This window comes from Suncus etruscus, chromosome 7, assembly GCF_024139225.1.
Source record: "Suncus etruscus isolate mSunEtr1 chromosome 7, mSunEtr1.pri.cur, whole genome shotgun sequence".
NCBI classification, from domain to species: Eukaryota; Metazoa; Chordata; class Mammalia; order Eulipotyphla; family Soricidae; genus Suncus; species Suncus etruscus.
In genome coordinates this window covers 4,387,730-4,409,323 of record NC_064854.1, presented here as the reverse complement: position 1 = coordinate 4,409,323, position 21,594 = coordinate 4,387,730, and the positions used below count along the sequence as shown (strand labels likewise).

The 21,594-nt window shown below is 39.6% G+C and overlaps 1 protein-coding gene across 1 annotated transcript in view; it reads right to left on the bottom strand.

The window, feature by feature from the left end:
• COBL (cordon-bleu WH2 repeat protein) overlaps positions 1-21,594 on the bottom strand; it is a 233,037-nt gene that overhangs the window by 81,803 nt on the left and 129,640 nt on the right. Inside the window, exon 7 of the mRNA XM_049777026.1 lies at positions 15,099-15,281. Within this exon, the coding sequence (XP_049632983.1) occupies positions 15,099-15,281 (183 nt within the window). The remainder of the gene's footprint in view (positions 1-15,098; positions 15,282-21,594) is intronic.

Below are 21,594 nucleotides of genomic sequence, written 5' to 3'. Positions count from 1 at the left end.
TAAGTTGTTGAACACTCACTCTCTGGAACATCTGGCAAAACCGAAACTCTTCTCCAATTAAACAACTCTCCTTTTACCAAGCATCTTTTCCAGTTTCTGGCACCCAAGAGTTGAACGTTTTGCTCTAAATCTTGAGTACTTTAGGCAGGTACCATATACAAGTGAGTTATGCAAGATCTCGTCTTTCTGTGACTATCTTACTTCCTTGACTTTCTCTGAACTTCTGTGAAGTTCTTCAATGCCGCAGCAAGTGTTAAAGTGCTCATTTTTTTTAAGTTAAATAATTGTCTCTTGTCTACAGATATTGCATTTTATTATCCACTTAACCATTGGTGGTCACATGGTTGCTTCAATCTCCTGGCTGTTGTGAATAAAGCTGCCAATAGCATCTCTTTGATGTCTCTTTTTTTTTTTTTTTTTTTTTTTTTGGTTTTTGGGCCACACCCGGCAGTGCTCAGGAGTTACTCCTGGCTGTCTGCTAAGAAATAGCTCCTGGCAAGCATGGGGGACCATATGGGACACCGGGATTCGAAACAACCGCCTTACGTCCTGGATCGGCTGCTTGCAAGGCAAACGCCACTGTGCTATCTCTCCAGGTCCACTCTCTTGGATGTTTTTTTGCTTCTTCTGGATATGTAGCGAGAGGTCAATATCTGACCTCATCTCACCAAGATGTTTCTTTTTTTACCCTATCTTGCCCAGTCCCTTCTTGAAATGTGGCTTTCTTACTTTCCAAGGGAAAGGGCCTGCATTTGCTTGAGATCTGTCCTTGTTCTTTTCACTCTGGAGAAGTGTTCTTTCTTGAACAAGTATCCTATTTTACTTGTTTGTTTGTTTGTTTGTTTGTTTTTAAACTCTCCCCTTATTTCCCAAATAAACTGTCTTTCTTTTATTCTTCATCTCCTCCTGAAATTCTTTTCCATGAAGGAGAGGAATGGATCTAGAAACCTTGAGTAATATTTAGGACTGATTTTTCTTTCCTTGCCCTAGCCTGCTTCCAAGGCTCACTGAAAAATCAGTGGACAGGATCATCTCCCATGCTAGGCAGAAAATGTGAACCCAGAAGTAGTTTGATGACTGACTCTTGGAGCCAGTGAGACAGCAAGTCTGTACAATCCAGGAGTTCAGTGCTGGTGCTTATCAGTACTGTATTTCCCAGGGATCTTCTCTGGGTGACCAAAGAGGAGAAAAAGGGGAGAGGATGGGAAGAAACTGGGACATGGGTGGCCGGAAATGTGCAATGGTGAAGGGTGATGGGTGATGAGCATTGTATGACTGAAACTCAATTATGAATTACTTTGTAACCGTGTATCTTATGGTGATTCAATTAAAAATGACTTTACTGAAAAAGTAAGAGAAGGTGCTGGAGAGAGCACAGCAGTAAGGCATTTGTCTTGCATGCGGTCGACCCGGACGGACCTGGGTTTGATCCCTAGCATCCCGTATGGTCCCCTGAGCCTGACAAGAGCCATTTCTGACCACAGAGTCAGGAGTGACCGCTGAGTGACTTGGGGTGTGGCCCAAAAACCAAAATATAAATAAAATAAAATAAAAAAGAGAAAAACAATAAAGAAAAGCAGTAAACTCACTTTTCAAGGCCACCACTTGAAATTAAATTGATGCACTCCCAGGGCATCAATTATATAACATAAATAGTATCAATAATAGCGATGCTGCCCAGAATGAGAAATGTAGACCGTGTATGCAGCACTGTTACAAGCAGCAAAACCAAAGTGACAAAAACGAGAGATTCCAAAGGTAAAAACAGCATTGGTTAAGCAGTAAAGTTTTAACAGGATGACTCCACAGTCCAAAGTTGTTGAACTTTCCACTTCTTTTGTATTATTAAAATACCAACGTGTGGGAAAGTGCTGGGACCCCCTTTCATTTTGTTCCCATCAAAGATACCTCCATTGAATATCGCACTCCAAAGACATCTAAAAATATCCAGGAATCTAATCTTCGTCAAACACACGCTTCTTTAACTGGAACAAGCCACAGGAAACAATCCATCACAAAAGGTAGAGGAAAGAAACAACGAAAATAGCCCATTTCCTTTCCCTGGGAACTGTCACTATTGACGCCCTGTTATCTCTGCCCAAGGAAGTCCCTTGGCAAAGCTGGTTGTTTTCATAGGCCCTGCTGAGGGATCCCACAGGCTCACGGGGAGGTTTGTTTTGGCTAAAGAAATCCGCTTCCTCTGAATATAATGAAGTTCTCATCTTCCCATGTCCAGGAAAAAGGAAACATCCTAGCCCCAGACATGTGTTCTCAGTGTTTCCACTTCCAAAATTTGGTAAGATTGTCCTGGTATATCTTTTGTGTGTTTTTCCATATCTTAAGATATAAACAAAACTAGACACTTGGTTAATTTTTACAAAAGAAAACATTAGTTATTGAGTCTTCCACTACGTATGTTACTTTATCAAATGGAAAGATGTATTTTATATGTGAAAAGGAAGATGTATCTTATATGTGAAACAGTTGAAGATGCAGTGACACAATTCTCATTTAAAATGCAGACAAAGGCTGTTTGGCTAGGTACAAAGAACTTTGTCCAGTCTCATTTGTTTTTTCCTTTGTTCCTGTCAAAGAGTCTTGAAGTCCCAAAACATATTGTAAAAGCAGATAAGTAGATTTTTGGAAACTATGAAAAGCCAAAGACATAAAATGCAAACCTTGCATCTGAGTTGTACTGGTAAATAGATTTATAGGGATTTTGACCAGGCCTGCAGCAACAGCTTGGCATTTTATTTTTTTCAAAATGAGTTTTATTTGGGTTTTAGACTCATCAAGCTTGGATCTTTAGCACTGGCAAGTCAGAATAGCCGCCTTTATGTAGCAGTTCCACCTAGGGAATATTATACAGACAATAACATAGCATTCCTCTTTCTAGCTTGCCAGTGTTGCTTAATTTCCTAGACTAAGGTCACAGATGGAGGTAACCAGATTCTGTTTCTGTCCGATGTTTCAACTGCATTGTTGAAATCAACTTCCCAGACAAGCCAAAGGGCTGTTGGAAAAGAGCACCATGAACTTGGAACACTTAGATACTCTTCTGTTGAGAAATAAAGAGAGTACTGTGTATAAATGGAAAATGAAAACATACAAGATTGTTAGATGCTGGAGTGATAGTACAGCAAGAAGGGGGCTTGTCAGCCAGATTTGACCCCTGGCATGCAATATAGTTTCCCCACCTCAGCTAGTCTGGGCTCAGGATTTACTTTGATGGTAGTTCATGTGCCCTGAATGTGTGAGACCCTGGGTTTGATTGCTGGTGCAACAACAATAAAAAGAAATCATTCAACAACAATGGAATCCAGAGACCCAAACTATAAGAAGCTATCCACAAAATGGACTTGTTGCACTAGAAGTTCAGGGGGCTAAGAGTGGAGATACGGGATGCATGCTGGGAGGTGGAGGGAGGCCAACACTGGTGTTGGGAATGGCCCTAATTCACTGTCACTATGTACCTGAAATACAACTCTGAAAGACTTGGAATTCACATTGGTCTCAAAAAAATTACATATAAAAAAGGAACCAACCATCCCATATTCCCCATATCAACTTGTTTTTACTGAAAATCAAAATCCCTATAAATGACAAACGCGGGATATAGCTCTAAGAACTAGAGTGCTTGCTTTGTTAAGACACCTGAGTTCTAATCCTGGCACTTCATATTCCCCCACTACCATCAGGAGTGATTCCTGAGCATTATGGACAGCTGGAGTAATCCTGAAGAACACAGCCAGATGTGGCTCAGAATCAAAGCAAAATAAATAAATAAATAAATAAAAACTGTGAAGATTTGAAAAATCTTGAAAATTCAAAATTTTAGATCTTGGAGATGGATTCTCTAGTGGTTCACATACACTTCTGTCAAGGAGTAAAGTGCGCTCTCCCATCTGAAGCATTCTGCTTGATAACCTGCACTTCACATGAGGTGCAGAAGCGTGAGTGATGAAGGTGCCACCATCCTGCATTGCCTGTGCAGAGTCTGCAGCTCGGGCACTCCAGCCTGCACATTTCCCAGTTGGCACCCTGGCACACTACCAGCCAGAGATCACATGATCCTTTCTGATCCCAATCAGCACCAAAGCAGAAGAATGCCTGGTGCAAAGATTGCTGCTAACTGCGACAGCTCTGGAACTTCTCACTTCTAGGTGTCAAGCTTCTAGGGATATAATGGTGAAAATCACAGAACCTATTTCCCCGGGCTTTAATAGAAATTACATTCCTATGAAATCATGCACATAAATTCTTAAAAGAGCGGTGAAGCACAGTAAGTTCTAACCCTTGTTAGATCCTTATCTGCTTTTATGTTGACTTTGGAATCCTGAGCTGAGCTGAAGGAAGTTTGCTCTCTGCCCAGCAGCCAGAGAGAGAGAGACTTCGCTGGTTAGCAGACAAACTATTCTGTGTGATTAGTCTGTGCTAGGGCTTTCACCACTCCACCCCAAATGACATGACAGTTAAAGTGTTACCAGCTGGGAGGGTAATCTTTTCCTGCAACTAACATTTTTTTCCTCCCAAGGTTTACGTGTTAACTATGGAAGAAAAAAAAAAGTGAAGTGAGCCAACCATTCCATCTAGTCCATGACTCCAATTAAAACTGACAGTTTCCTTAGGATGAGGATTAAGATAGAATAATAAAAAAAGCAATGTCATGAGCAGAAGGTACCCATGGGACTGTCAGAGATTTCTCTTGGACCCATATACAGTAATCTACCAGAAATTTAAGAACATTAAATTGTTTCAATTAATCTCTGAAATTTTAAGTTATTGAAGAATATAGTCTTCCTTGAATTCCTATAGCCAAAAAAATTGCTTTGTAAAAAACCAGACACTTCTCTTTGTCATGGGATGAATTTTATGAACCTTACTTCCCTCACACCAATCCATAGGCTAAAGCCATAATTTCTCCTCCCTCAGATGGTGATGCCATTAGATACAGGGATTTTTACAGATGTGAGTAAGTTAAAGTGATGACCTATGAGTGGGCCCTGGTCTGAGGAGATTGCAGAAAAGTGGCTTCTTCAGGAGGGGAAGGAACTGCAGAGAAGCACACAGTGGCTAGGTCCAGAGGAGATGCTAAGAGGTATTGACAACTCAAGAGAAAAATCCTCCACAGAAAACCAACTTGATTACCATTTTATCTTGGACTTCCAGAGTCCAGGATGTGGACACTTTATTTGTTTGATCCCCCCAGTCTGAAGGAGCCAGTTAAGAATACCTAGCAAATGAATTCCCATGAGTAAGAGGTAAACTTACATTGGAATCTCTTTCCATCTGGTGATTGAGAGTCTGTAGAGTCTTTCATACTGACACATTGCTGGGAATGGAGCTTTACCCAGAATTGCAGTCTGGGTAAATGCATGTACTTGGCTTAGATGGCAGGTAGAGATTATGCTAAATAAAAATTCAAACTACGAAAATTCTATGTAGGTTTTTACAAAATAGTGTTTTCACCTTGCTCTTCCATTTTACTCATTGTAACCTTGTACAAGCCACTGACCCTTAGTGAAAGCCATCCATCACTACAATGGAGACAAGAACCCCCATATCTTACAGATATAGAAGGTCCAGGAAGCCTTTATTTTTCCCAGCAACACCTTTACCATTTCTGATTTGCATATTTTTTAAAAAGTGACGGTAACTTCTAGACTTTCCAATTCCCAGGATGATCTAGTCTAGATATATTTTAGTTCTTTTCTTCATAAAAGATGGTGGTCAGAGACATAGTTTCCAGACACAGATTCATCAGCATCAAGTAATTTTAATGCTGCTGGTCTGTTTCATACACTCTTAGTCCAGTCTAAGGCTGCTATGACTCTCAACAGCCTCAGCTAACTGCCAGATAACACCAAAAATATCTATGACTTTATCTTAGAGGTGACCATTGAATCAGGTACTCCATTGTTGCAGCGAAAATCAGTGGGAAACAGGTAACATGGTGGAGATCAGATAGAACCCTTGCATTGGGTCTATAGCACATTGCTCACCTGAAGAAAATGCACTCAGCCTGAACACCCTTTCCTGATCCACACACATTGAACTTTATTTCGTTGAATGGTCATGCTACAGATTAGATCACTTTGGATTCTGATGGTCCCCATGCCTATTTGTTCTCCATCCTGTTCTCAGCTGGATCAACATTGCAGATGATTTACTTATCATATATGTAATGGATAAGGCTACTCCTTAGCCTTCTTGATATTTTATCATTGAGGCTATATTAATTTTTCAAAACTCTGACTGAGGTTCCATTTTCTTTAAGTAGTAGGCTTGGATAGGGGTTTTGGTTCTTTAGAGGAATATGTAGTCATGTAGGAGATCAGGGGATAGGAAGTGGGCAGTAGAACCTAAAGAAATCTGTTCCAAGGAGTTCCCCCATATAGTAATGTGCTCTGACCAAAGCTACTTACATTCTAAGGCCTGAGTATATAGTAATTGCAGCAAGGACAGCAAATGTTGTAAAAGGTACACCAAGTCACAAAATGAATCAGACCCTGAGAAGACAGTTCACACACAGGATAACAGGACAAACCACTAACAAGATACGCTATAGCCTGTGGGAAAATATTCTGTTTTCATCTCAAGAAAAACTAAAATAATGGAGCAGAATAATGAGATTCTGTACTGTGCTCAAGGGGAAGATGAGATTGGAAAAGTGCCCCCCCATGAGATGGGAAATCAGACAAGAAAGTCAGTTTGGAGTACTGTGAGGGGATTGGATACCAAGCTTATTAAATTTGCAGAAGAGTAACATTCATAACAAGCCCAGAAGAAAAGACAGGCAAGGATAAAAGGTCAGCCAGACAAGAAAGACAAGAAAGAAAACACATTATTTCTCTATGGTAAAGGAGGAAGATGGATGGACTGGAGGAAGTGGGAGGGAAAGCTTTGAACTGGGGGCAAGAGAATTGATCCAGATCTGCTTACCATAATATAGAGAAAGCAATGTGGTAGAGATAGGAACCTCTAGAAAACACAATGAATTCTCATAATCAGTGAGAGCTTCACTTCTTCCTTTCCTTTTTGGAATCCCTTGATATTTTTTACTAGCCTAATTTCAGCATTATGTTGAATAGAAGTGGTGAGAGGGGGCAGCCTTGTCTTATACCAGATTTTAGAGGAAAGCCTTTTAGTTTATTTCCATTGAGAATAATATTTGCCATTGACTTGTGGTAGATGGTCTTGACTATATGGAGAAAAGTTCCTTCCATTCCCATCTAACATATAGGTTCAACTCGTTGATCCCAACCTTCTCAAGAGGGACAGGTACTGCACTAAGAAAAGGAGACTTGGCATTTCCACAGCATTCCAGAATATTCCATGTTTTTCAAATTAAAATATGGGACAGTGGGAGAAATGCTGGCAGTGAGTATTGGATATGCATGTTTAAGGGCCTTCAAATGCTAGTACGGATCAATCCCTAGAGATATAAAAGATAAACACCCCTCTTTGTCTCACAGGTTTGTGTCATCTTCTTACAAAGTCAGGCAAGTTGTGTGTCCCATGCTTGTTTTATTTTCTTTCTTCTGCAGGTTAAAAAGAAGAACTTTTAATCTGATTTCTGTGTTCCCAGGCTCCTAGCAGATAGGGAGACCTGGTCTCCAACTGTTTCCTCAACAGAAGAGGGGTATTGCAGCTGATAACGAAAGATATTTAATAAATAGAGAAAATGTGATACAAACATGATTATTGTGAAGAATCCTGCTTAAAAATAGTGAAAGACCAAGTGGGCTAAAAGGAATATAATGGGATCTGATGTGGCAGGTTTGGGGAGGAATGGGTTCCAGAAAACCAAGGATTAGGGGAAGAAAGAAGCAAGAAATAGGCAGAGAGGAAATAGAAAGCCTTTCAGTTTGCTAACATTTCCTTAATTATCTTCTATTGTGTTTTCAAGTAGACTTCAAATTCATACCCATTTAACAGATGAGAAATCTGAGTTGGGCTGTGATGTATGTATTAAATGACAAGGTACAGCTTTCAGTCCACACCTGCTACCTCTTTTCCTCCCTTAAGGAAATCTATCTTTGGAGTCCTATTGGTGAAGGTTCATGATATTTTTTTTATGGTAGTTCAATGACTATCAAAGTTTCTTGAAGACCCAGGAAACAGAACTTCAAGGACTGGTTTACTTTACATTTCCAATGTGTAGCAATTTTAACCAATGACTCAAGTTATATGAAATTCTGGCTTTTTAATGTAGTGGCACTAAGATATTAAAGTACTGGCCATCAATTCATTATTTCAAGTTCAAGGCCTTGGGTATAGCAGCATTCAGCAAATAATATTCAATACTTAAAACATTTTTCATAGAAAAATCATTTTAGGTTATATTAATATTTGATCAGAACATAAATCTTCATAATCTCTTGTTTTAATGACCAATAGCACTAATCACTGCGGTTCCAATGCAATCAACTTGAGAAAATGTAGAAAAGCGTTTGTCATGTTGGAATTTTATATTAAACATAATGAGTGCTATAACTAAAATGAGATAGGATGAAAGAAAGTCAAATAAAAATATTTTTCCAATTACTTTTGCTGAAAATAAAATGGATTTGTACTTGCTATCAGCCTAACAGCAGGTGTATATTGCTTGGATTAATTAATGACCAGCTATTTAGTCAACTTGTTGGTAATGTAGCTAAAATTAGAGCACAGGGTTGTTGCTTAGTAAACGTTCATCATTGACTCATTTGCAATCACTTTTAAAATGCAATTCAGCTGCCCTAAACCATCAAAATGTTGCCCCAATGTAGTATCAATCATTGTGAGTTAACCATCGGGTTTCAGTCTTTGATAGGTCCACAGGGTCAACTAAACTGACACCATCTTCCCATTCCCCTCAAATTAGGATACCCCACTGTCAGGCATGAATTCATGAGCAGACTGCTCATAGAAGGTAAAATGTGGGAGGTGCTGATTTTCAGAAAACATGTCTGTTCTGAAGTCTAGATCTTAAAAATTATAATTGTTGTTTGCAACAATAAAAGAACTACTGTATTTATTTTTTGTACCATAAGATGCACTTTTCCCCCACAAAAGATGGGGGAAAATGTCTGTGCATCTTCTGGAGCAAATGCTGCCTGGAGCTGAAGCCTGAGTGTAGGGAAGGAGAGCAGACACTAACCACTTGAATCTGCAGTGTAATGCCCTCTTTCTTGCACATATACCACATAGGTTAACGCACGTTCACCATCACCTACAGAGCTTTCGTTTAGGACTATTTGATCACTGCTATGATTTTTTATATTAACAAAAATATTTAAAACATTTTTTTTTGTAAAATGTGGTAAATGTGTTTAACCAGCTGTGGACTGGTGTACTGTAAATATACTTCAGCCTTGCAGGCTGGCTGTTCCCAGCCATATTCTCCTAATGGTGTCTTGTGTTGCACCATTTGTTTTAGAATGTTTTTTGTTTGTTTTCCTCTTCTAAAAACCCAATGTGCGTCTTAGAGTCAGGTGCGTCTTAGAGAGTGAAAAATACAGTGACTTTTTTAATGTCATCATCTTCTTGGATACTAAAGAACCCAGGTGAAGGCACAGAACCTGTATCTCCATTGCTGGTCTCTTTGCCTCCAGCTGTGACTGGATCTTATCTCCATTTTATGCTGCAGTGTATACTTAAATAGATGGTAAGAACAAACTCTGGGGGATCAGCAGTAATCCCTCCCCAGGAAGTATCACTCTCCGACTGTACATCGTGCACCAGAAAAATGCCTCTCGGGTTGGTCCCGTTTTTCAGAGGAGAAAACCAAGCATGAGTGTGTAAACAAAGGGATGCCACCCTGCGCATCTGTCCACATTCCCTATTAACTCTGAATATGGACCCATATTGAGTCAAGAGCAGCCCCAGGAGAGGACCCTACATGCATGATGGAAAATCTGGTCTCTTTGGGGTCAGGTCATGAAGACCTCATTTGCAAATGAGAAAACACTCAGCAGTAAGTAATATAGCTATCTGCTGAAACAGAGAACATTTAGGACAAGCTGATCTATTGCTTTACCTAACTCGGCATGGGGAGAGGGGCTCTGAAGCCTGGAAGATGAAAGAGGAAGAAATCCCATCCAGAACTAATCACTCCCTTATCTCCTCACTAGGGCAGCCATGGTTCCTCAAAGGATGAAGCAGGAGCTATTTATTTTAGGATATAAATTTAGAACACTGTTCACAGTTTACAGTTCACTGCAAGTTGCAATTATTTATAGAGTGCAAATTTATCTATTTCCACCAAAGCGCCCGCCAAAAAATCTCTCCAAACATGTAAATAAAAAATATTTATTCAGTGAAACCTCATATTTAATTAGAATTCTGAGTGGTCCTCAGGGCAAGAACAGCCGACAGAGTGACAATTCTCAAAGTGGGGTTCACCACTGGGGGATCTGTTAAAATTCAGATTGTCATGGGGCCGGAGAGAATGCACAGCGGTAGGGCATTTGCCTTGCACACAGCCGATCCAGGACAAACAGTGGTTCAAATCCCGGCATCCCATATGGTCCCCATTCCTGCCAGGAACAATTTCTGAGCACAGAGCCAGAATTAACCCGAGTGCCACTGGGTGTGACCCCCAAACAAAACAAACAAACAAAAATTCTTATTGTCAGCATCATCTCTAAATAGTAGTAAACAAAGATGCATCAAAAGCAGTTTGGAAGAGGGGGTAATTCTGTGCTCAAGTTTAAAAAGTACAAACTTGGGCCGGTGAGGTGGCGCTAGATGTAAGGTAGACTCTACCTTGCAAGAGCTAGAGAAGGAAGGACTGAGGTTCCATTCCCCGGAGTCCCATATGGTCCCCCTAAGCCAGGGGCAATTTCTGAGCGCTTAGCCAGGAGTAACCCCTGAGCATCAAATGGGTGTGGCCCGAAAAACCAAAAAAAAAAAAAAAAAAAGTACAAACTCAACTCACTGTGTATTTAGGTATTCGGTAACATAATATAATATCATTAATCTTTGAGGGAGTCACACAATTATAACTAAAGTCAAGGAAGAGATGCAGCCCTATCTCAGTCTGAAGGATGTCACTTTACCTAATCAATCTCTGCTTATTGGTTTTCTTTGAAAGTTAAAAAAAAAACTTTCTTTGTGGTGCTAAATACCACGTATTCAAAGCAAGTGCTCTATTGTAAAAGAGTTTGGGGTCACTTTTTGGTTTTGAGGTCATACCCGGTGATGTTCAGGGCTTACTCCTGGCTTTGCACTCAGGAATCATTCCTGTCAGTGCTTGGTAGATCATATGGAATGCCAGGAATCAAACCTGGACTGGCTGTTTCTCTGATTTCTAAAGTTATTTTAGGAATTATACATACTAATGACACACTTATGAGTATACAATCAGGGTAGAAATACTGAGACAGAGATCATAGCTGGAGAGAATGGACTATGTTTAAGACCTCTCAGAGGTTTGAACTTTTAATGCTAGTTGACAGGGGAAAAAAAAGGCTTTAATAATATGAAAATTTATGGCTCCAGGAGAGGACTTTGTGAGTCAAAGTTCTGCCTAACAAATGTGCCACCTTAGGCCATAAATTTGATCCCTGATGTGGCCCCCACAATCAGAGCAGAGCTGCTACTGCTATACCATTGTGGCCTTTTCCATTCAACTCACCCTAATTTTACACCTCTCTGGTGCAAAGCCAGGTGTGTGATAGTAAAACAAAGTGTGTGTCCCTTGGTAAAAAGATGTGCAGAGTAACTCCTGCATTTACAACTAAATTATGAGGGTGACCTCAGGTAAGCATCACAACCAAGTATGCATAACAGCACACCACAGACACAAAGCAAAGGAATGGGAGACACCATTGTAAACATTCTCATTATTTTTATTTATATTTATTTATTTATTTATTTGTGGTTTTGGGTCACACCCGGCAGTGCTCAGGGGTTACTCCTGGCTCCATGCTCAGAAATTGCTCCTGGCAGGCACGGGGGACCATATGGGACGCCAGGATATGAACCGATGACCTTCTGCATGAAAGGCAAACACCTTACCTCCATGCTATCTCTCCGGCCCCTATTTTTATTTTTTTTATTAACAACCAACCATGATCAGGAGTTGTTCCCTGCTCTGTACTCAGGAATCACTCCTAGCAATGCTCTGGGAATTATACGATGACACTGATAGAACCTGGGTTTTCCATGTGCGAGACAAACACCTTACCTGCTGTACTGTCTCACCAGCCCCCCATTCTCATTTTCTTATAAAGTACTTATATCCTTGAATGAAATCTTTCCGTCGTATTCAGAACACTTGGTGTTAGCAACAGTTGCATATAAATAAAACTTTTGCAAACATCTTATCTTTCTATGGAAGGAAGTTCAATAAGAAGGAATTGACGTTTTTCCTGTGACTACACACATTTTTTAAGTTCCTTTCCCAGAAATTAGTAAATAACAAAATACCTTTCATTAAAAAAAAACACACATGCTCATAGCCAAAAGCCTGAATCTAATCCATATGCTTAGAAAAAGAGATGATTTCTGTAAGCCAACTCTGATTGTCTAAGTGCCAAATCAAACAGATTTAAGTAAAATGTTTTTACTTACTCAGAGGGAACTGTTCATTCTAAAGAGTATTTTTTATTTCTTTATTCCCAATTCCCAATTCTCTGCTTTCTGTATCTATTTCCTCTCTTGACTTTATCCACTGTTGGACACATACATTAAATTCGTGAAAGTATATTTAGAGATTTGAAAGTGCATATGAAGTTTAGTATCTTTAGTATATAGCAGTTTATACAATGAGTTTTAGTGAATAACAAGACATTGAAACCCATTATTCTTATCAGAAGAGATATCCCTTAAAGGCAAAAGCAAAAATCACCCCAGACATGGGCAGATGAAGAGTGCCAAACACTATAAATATGATGTGTGGTAGAATAAAGTTTAAATCTAAAGCCAAGTAAAATTAAAGGTTCATTGTAGGTAATTATAGGAAGCAGCAAGAATAACGTTCATTTGTACAAACTTATGACAAAATGATACACAACCATGGTCTTATGCTCCTTCGTATAAAATATTCTCAAAAGATGGTTAAAAAATAAAATGAATGGACAGCACAAGGAAAGGTTTAAGAAACACAAAATAATAAACATTTTCTCCGAAACCATTGCAAAATATACTGTTACCTATACAGTTTTCAGATGGAATTTTAGAGCTCTGAATGGAAAGCTCTGTAGATATAACCTGAGTGATCTCTGGGATGAATGATAAAGAGCACCCCTAAAGAGCTAATGAAAACAAACACCACCACCAACAACAACTTATGTGTGATTTAGTTCCAGAAAGTGACCAAAACCATTTCCAGCCACAATCCAGGGGTCAAATCTCCACAGATTTATTGTCAAAGCTTATGTTAGGGAAAATATAGTTAAATAAAAGACAGTATTGTAATAATACCCAGAGACAATAGAGATTAGGGTGGAAGGACCGGCCCACTGTATGAAGCTTACCACAAAGAGTGGTGAGTGCAGTTAGAGAAATAACTACACTGACAACTATCACGACAATGGTAGTAAGAGAAATAGAATGCCATCTCACTCATTTGTGGGTTTTAAGAAAATTAAAATACTTTATTGTAATAATACTGAGACAATAGATCAGGACTGGAAGGACTGGCCCACAAGATAGAGCTTACAAAAAAATGGTGAGTGTAGTTAGAGAAATAACTATACTAACAACTATCATGACAATGTTAATAAGTGAGGGAAGTAGAATGCCTGTTTTGAATACAGGCAGGGGGTGGGGAAGGAGGGAGTGGGGGGGCATTAGTGGTGGGGTTACAATGGTGAAGGGGGTGTGTTCTTTTTTAAGACTGAAATCCAACTAAAACATGTTTATAGTCATGGTGCTTAAATAAAAATATTATTTTGAGAAAAAGAAAAATCCAGTTTATCAAAGCATAGAAATGTACAGCTCTCCGATCACATAAAAAGGAGAAAGTGAGGGGCTGGAGCAGTGGTGCAGCGGTAGGGCATTTGCCTTGCATGCGGCTGACCTAGGACAGACTGTGGTTCAATACCCCGGGGTCCCATATGGTCCCCCAAATCAGGAACGATTTCTGAGTGTAGAACCACTGAGCATCACAGGGTATAGCCACAAACCCCCCCCAAAAATAACAAATAAAAAAAAGGAAAGTGATCTCCTATTAGGGAACAAATGGGCTTATTAACTATGTTTGAGATAAATGCTCAAGTTCCATGAGGCATCTCCCTAGGAAGCTGGATGCACTTCATTGGGAGTCTCTCAGTATAACAAAGAATCATTTTCTCATCTTTCTGCCACAAGTAAACACGACAATCTCTCAGCAAGAATATGGAGCAAACACTGCTCAGCATGGCTGCCTGAGAAAATCTGGTTTCTAGAAGATTTAGGACGCCAACCTGGCTTTTGCTACGGGCCCTGCCACACTCCACTCTAATAAAGAGAGTACAGAAATAAGAACTTCATATGCTGTGTTGCATTCTGTTCCAATATAGAAAAAATAGTCAAGATCAGAGAGTGTCCTTTACCAAGAAATTGAGAAGACATGATATCAAATAATGTTTCACGGAATCTTCAAGTATAAAGAGAAATCAGAATGAACATACCAACTGCTGGTATTAAGTTGTTAATAACTTGTGCTAACGGTAAACATTTAGAAAGAGAGAAGTCTTTTAAATATCAACCTTCCCCTAATAAATACATGTCATATCATGAGAAATCAACCTAATATGCAAAACTTTCTCAGCCTTTTTTTTTGTAAATCAAAACTATTTTGGGAAAATCTGTATTATATTACATGTCATTTTTTCTCCTTACAGACTTTAGTTTTCTTGAAGTATCCTTAATGGTGCAATTTCTCACTAAGAAAATCATTCTGGAGACCCAAGTTTAATGCTAAAAACAATTTACATGTCAACAAAGATGTGCTCCAACTTACTATGATCCTGTCTTCCAGATTTGAGTGAAATCACCTCTCCTCTGACTTTCAAACAGAGCTTCATTGTTCACTAAAGCCTTGAAGTTCATTGTCTACACAGAACTCCTAGAGAAATAATCGGTTCATTATAAATAAAACTCTGATCCAAAGAACCACCTTGTCCTACCTTTTCCGGTGCCTTGTTTTGTACTGGTGGCCCTGGACTGGGCTGCGAGGGTGGTGGTGGCGCCCGGCGCTTCTTCATGTCTGACTTCACAGACACTCCTGAAATGTTGCTCAGAGACAGGGAAGGCCCTGTTGTGAGGGAACGCGATTTTGAGGATGGAGTGTTTGGCGTTGTTAAGCAGCCCTGTGGGGGAAAGAGACAATAAATGAAACCCCATCAATAGGAAACACAATCTCTGTGAATCAAGGGTGAGAATCCAGAGCAAAGATTCAGGCTAATTTAGTCGCTACTGAAAATCTGGAAGGACCCAAACAAGCCACATTGTGACTTTTCAAGAAAATTATAGAAGACAGGGTATAATGAATCCCTAGTGTAAGAATTTCCTTCCTTCCTTCCTTCCTTCCTTCCTTCCTTCCTTCCTTCCTTCCTTCCTTCCTTCCTTCCTTCCTTCCTTCCTTCCTTCCTTCCTTCCTTCCTTCCTTCCTTCCCTCCCTTCTTTCCTTTTACCTTCCTCCTTCCCTTTTCCCTCCCTCCCTTCTTCCTTCCCTCCCTCCCTCCTTCCCTCCCTCCCTTCCTTCCTTCTTCCCTCCCTCATTTCCTCCTTCCTTCCTTCCCTTCCTCCCTCCCTCCTCCCTTCCTCCCCGTCCCTCCCTCCCTCCCTTGTTCCTTCCTTCTTTCCTTTTTTCTCTCGGCTCTGAATTCAATGATCAGCTTTGACATTGCTGGGGGAAACAAATGGGGTGCCAGATTTTAAAACAAGATAAGCTGCTATAAGGCAAAATAGTCCAATCTCTCTGGCCCAGGAGGACTGTCTTAATGACAAAGGAAACAGTAGCTATTTGTAGGCTCCAAGGGGAACAATGAGCAACTAGAATCAATTAATATTCTTAACCAGCTGATAGGTGGAACTGATCTCCTGAAAACTTTCCCATCAACAAAGTGAATTCTCACATGATGAAAAGAAAGGGGTTAAGAAGTAAGCTCACAGGCAAGATCAAATCTGTCATCTAAGAGGTCTGTTACCTACTACCAGAAACAGGTCCATATTTTTTCTACTCTTCAGAAACTGTGAAGTAAAGACACACCTGGGATTATGTTATTGACTATTGAATGCAACATTTCACCTCAGATACCTAATAAAACAAAAATCAATGAAATCTAATATAGTTCTTTATTTCCCCAGCACTGCTCAAGAGGCCTGAGGGTTCAACCCATAGGTATTGACTAGGAAACTTATCAGATTTATAAGCAGCCCAGTATGACCTTTGCGGATACTCAAATTCTCTCTCATTCTGTCAATAACTGTGGTATTTGATTCTCAAGAATATTGTTGGCACACAGATTTCTATGTATTTAGTCAAAGGAAAAAATATAAATCTCAGAAGGTTGTCTTCATGCCAGATTCTACTTCCTTGTGAGATGATAAAAGAACATCAAAGATAGTCAATGTCTATCCATGAAATATAGAATTCCTTCAGAAAACAATGGAGGGATGGACAACCTACAGTCTGGCATCCAGAAAATTTACCCAAGCCTATCCAGGTTTCCAAGGGGGTCCAAAAGGACACAACACAGATGGTGCCAAGTTTGTGGACCAGAAGATGTAATGAGCTAAAGGAAGCAAAGCAGTACTCCATTAATTAAAATACACATAAATAACTCATGTTTATTTTGAAAGGTACTTTGACACATACAGTGGGAGAAAAATCTCCCACTTGGAAATCAGGATTCTGAGACATGAGCACTCTGCTACATGTCCCCATATTCAAGGAGGGGTGGTATGCAAGCATGTATTATGAACATTTGCTAAAGCATATGAAATACAATACAGTCTACATCCAGATAAGCATACTGAAAAAGTCCCATCCCACTTGCCATCTGTAATCATCATGTTCATGACGATGCATTTCACAATCCCAACACTGATTCCCTCTCTTTACTCCACCCTGTCTAAATTTTGAACTTCCAATTCTTCTTGTCCTCTATCCTCAACACAACCATGTGTTAAAATCACACAATTCCAGTATGAAATTACCTCTGTTCTTTCAATGTCCTTAATATGACTTTATATTCTGTGTAGAATGCACCCTTAAAAGTACTTTATGGATCCCTTACCTTCACACTTAATCCCTTGGTCTGCTAGTGTACCAGGTCCCTTTTGTGTCTATCTAGCTTGTTGTAGTTTGGGTCTCTTGAGTCTATTGTTAACTTTGATTTTAGTATTTAGGTTTGACTATTTATTATTGCCATTCAAAGCTCCTGAGGCCACTTGGTCCCTTGATCCCATCCACTTATTTTTTTCTTTTCTTAGTTTGTAGGAAGACATAGAAATATGAGGCAAAACGAGATGATTCATATTCTATGGTTCTGTAAAAAAGGTGGGAGACCCTATCTAGAAGCTATAAATAAAAAAAGAAAATATAAATAAAAATGTAAATATAAAAGTATGATGAGGTAAATAGTAAAGTAAAGCTTTAGGCATACTTATGAAAAATCATAGAAGTACTTTATGGGCCACAGTCTTATTAGTGTCCCATTTGATACTTATTTTTTTTCCTTCTTTATTTGAACATCTTGATTACATAAATGCTTGTGATCAGGTTTCAGTCATGTAAAGAACACCCCCTTCACCAGTGCAACATTCCCACCACCAATGTCCCCAATCTCCCTCCATCCCACCCCACCCTCACCTGTACTCCAGACAGGCTTTCCAGTTCCCTCATTCATTCACATGATTATGGTAGTTCTCTGTGTAGTTATTTCTATAGCTGTACTCACCACTCTTTGTGGTGAGCTTCATGAAGTGAGCTGGTGTTCCAGCCCTCCTCTCATTGTCTCTGAGGATTGTTACAAAAATGACTTTTAACCCCTTCCTCACACCTATATTTATTGCAGCACTATTCACAATAGCCAGGCTCTGGAAACAACCTAGATGCCCTTCAACAGACGAATGGCTAAAGAAACTGTGGTACATATACACAATGGAATATTATGTAACTGTCAGGAGAGATGAAGTCATGAAATTTTCCTATACATGGATATACATGGAATCTATCATGCTAAGTGAAATAACTCAGAGGGATAGAGACGCAGAATAGTCTCACTCATCTATGGGTTTTAAGAAAAATAAGTCATTTTTGTAACATTTGATACTTATTTTATGCATTAATACTGTTATGCTATGTCCTTAACAGCTTTCTGACATCTTTGTCAACTGAAGGTAAGGGAGTGAACTGGGGTTTACCTGATCCTGTCCCCACTGTTAAGACATTTCAGTTAAGAAAAAGCCTCATCTTAAAAATAGGGAGATATTCCATTTCCTTCAAATGACACCAGGGCCTAGAATATTCTTGTTGCATTAGTAGTGTCCGGTACATGTGGTTACTTCTTTGAGAAGTATCAGGGAGGAATGAGCATAACTGGGTTCCTAGGAGATGGTCTCAGGTAGCACAAAAGAACCACCCCAGAATTCACCTAATTTCCGCCCCATCCAAATCCTACCCTCTGCTCTCCTGGATATTGGGTTTCCACACTCTTCATATTGATATCACTAAAACATTGTAAGTTTACACAGAGGCTATTGTTAGTTGAAATCTGCTTTATTTAGCCCACAGCCATGATTTCCCACCATCTCCCTCCATACGAGAGGCAGACCAATTTCAAGATCTTTGAGATAAGATACATCAGTCCCTCTCAATTCTGTTATTTAACTGCTTCTTAACCTTCAACCTATGGGCAGCCAACCATTCTGGAGCTCAGACAATACCTGTGGTTTGATGCCTCATTACTCTTAGAATTTGAGCACTGAAGCTAAAAAATAACCTATAAAATAAGATTAGTGGCAAGCATCTGTAAGTACCAGATATTCTTTAAAATGATGAGATGTGTCAACATAAAATAAAATGTAAAAAAGTTTAGAATATAAGTCCTAGGGGCCAGAGTCATAGCACAGCGGTAGGGTGTTTGCCTTCCACGTGGCTGATCTAGGACTGGCCTGGGTTCGATCCCCAGCATCCCATATGCCCCCCCCCCCAGCCAGGAGTGATTTCTGAGTGCATAGCTAGGAGTAACTCCTGAGTGTCACCAGGTGTGGCCCCAAACAAAACAAAACAAAACAAAATTATTAGAATATAAATCCTGGAGATAAGACAGTCTGTCCACACTACAACATTGTTTCCAGAGCTTGTCTTGCTATGTGTCAACATTCCATAAGGGACAGACAAGAGTTTACCTGAAGGTGGATCTATTTTCCTATTTCCATTCAAACTGGTCAACAAAAGTAAAACATTAAAAAGAAAGAAAAATCAAATTCCTTTTGGCCTTCTTCCAAATGTTGGTGCAAAAATCCACAGACAATGACTATATTTCATGGTGATTCAATTAAAGAATTTATTTATATAAGATAATAAAATAAAATGAATGGTGGAAAAAATAATAGGAAGAAAGTTGATTATCAAAATCTTATAAGATTTCCCCTGGAGTTTTTCCTCTTAAAAGTACAGTATGAAAAAACATTAAGAAAAAGCAATGGATAACAAAGAGAAAACAGGGATTGAGACATTGAGAACTTTAATCTCAAATCTCTTAGGACTTCAGAATGTTAAATGTAAAATCTGCCGGAGGGAGAATGGGATGAGAATAATTCTAAATGCAGTCCTCTGAGCATCAAGTAGAGACCACTCATACATTTATTATATGCAAGATCAAATAATAACATTTTCCTATCTCATACACATCTTTGAGTGGAAGCATGGGACAAAAGAAATCTATAATTTCAAGGACCTAAAAATCAGCTGAGATTGAGACTAACAGATTTTGCATCTGATCCTTTTAAAATTAAAAATAATAAATTGCTTGCCATTCACTATGAAAGTTCTCTTTGTGGGCTGGAGTGATAGCATAGCAGTAGGTGTTTGCCTTGCACGAGGCCAATCTGGGTTCAATACTGGGCACCCTATCTGATCCCCCCAAGCCTGCCAGGAATGACTTCTGAGTGCAGAGCCAGGAGTAACCCTTGAGCACCACTAGGTGCAGCGCAAAACCCGAAAACAAACAAAAATTTTCTCTTTTCATAGTACTTATCACTATAGCATAGACTACTCTGCTACTGGGTGGGATAAAAGCTTCTGCACATATTCAGCTAGCAACCAGAGTATCTCTCACAAAGATGCCTAAAGCCACCAAGTGGCCTGGAGCTTCCTGGCAGCAACTGGGTAACACAAAGCTCTCTCTAGGAAATGAGTCTGACATCTCTTCTCGTTATTGCTAGAGGTATGTGGTTCATGGTGAGCCAGCACTATAGATAGAGGACCAGAAAGGAAACTATAATAGTTTGGGGCTTCCAGACCACCTGACAAAGACTCAGGGACATGGGCTGGTCATACCTGTGTAGTTCACAGAAACTGCAAAGAAAGTTTATCCCTGAATACTATCAAATGATCAGAGATTAATATCAAAGAAGGATTCCTGGTGGGACTTATTGGACCATATATTGGTGCAAAGGCTCAAACCCAGTTCAGCCACAAGGCAAGTACCTTATAAGCTGTATTTAATATTGCCTTACCAGAATATGCATTTTTGAAGGATGCTACCTCGAAAAAAAAATAACAAAATGATTTTTTTAAGTTTTTCTTCCTTTCCTTTTGCTGTTATAATGACTGGGAGGAGTTACATACCTAGTTTTAGTGATCACACTTAATTTGCACACTTGTAATACACTTTTAGCTGGAACTGCCCTTTATTTATTTGAACCTATTCCTGATACCAAGAGGGGGAAGGCTGACTAATCCAAGTGGGCTTTTACATACCAAAAGAAGAGATTTAGGGAAGGAGGAAGTTGGGGGAGCACCTTTGTTTGGGGTTGGTAGCTTGGTATCATCTTACAGTGGTGCTCAACATTCTTGACTGTGGTACTTGCTGAAAATTGAATCCTTCACAGTGGTACCATAAATCTCAAATGCCAGCATCACATTTACCATGTGAGGAGGTACTAGGGATCGAACACATGGCTACATGCCTGAAAGGCAGGAGTTAACTGAGCCTGGCCCCAGAGACACTCTCTCTAGTCCTCTGTCTTTCCATCTCTTCTCTTTCTATCTTTTCTCTCTTTTTTCCTAGGGAGAAAAGTATTAAGCCCAGAATTCCACACATATCCCATAGGCTCTGTTCACTACAGACAGACACAATTCAAATATATAACACGGTGATACCGTATTATTACTTCTATGCCCTACGTTGTATATTTTGTCCCTAGAAAATAGTAACTTTATGAACTTGTCTTTTGTGCCCTGTGCTCTCTTCCCCCAAATCCCCCTATGTCTCAGTCTCTACCTCTACAAGCAACCAAGTCAAGCTTCCCTGTTCTGTTTCCTTTGTCCAGGTTCTTTACAGGGGCCTAAAAGGAGTTTTATAATTGCACGCTGCACAGTCAACAGAGGGGACCACCCAACCGTAAATAGAAAGTTATATAGTGACTATGTTACTAGAGCTTAACAGG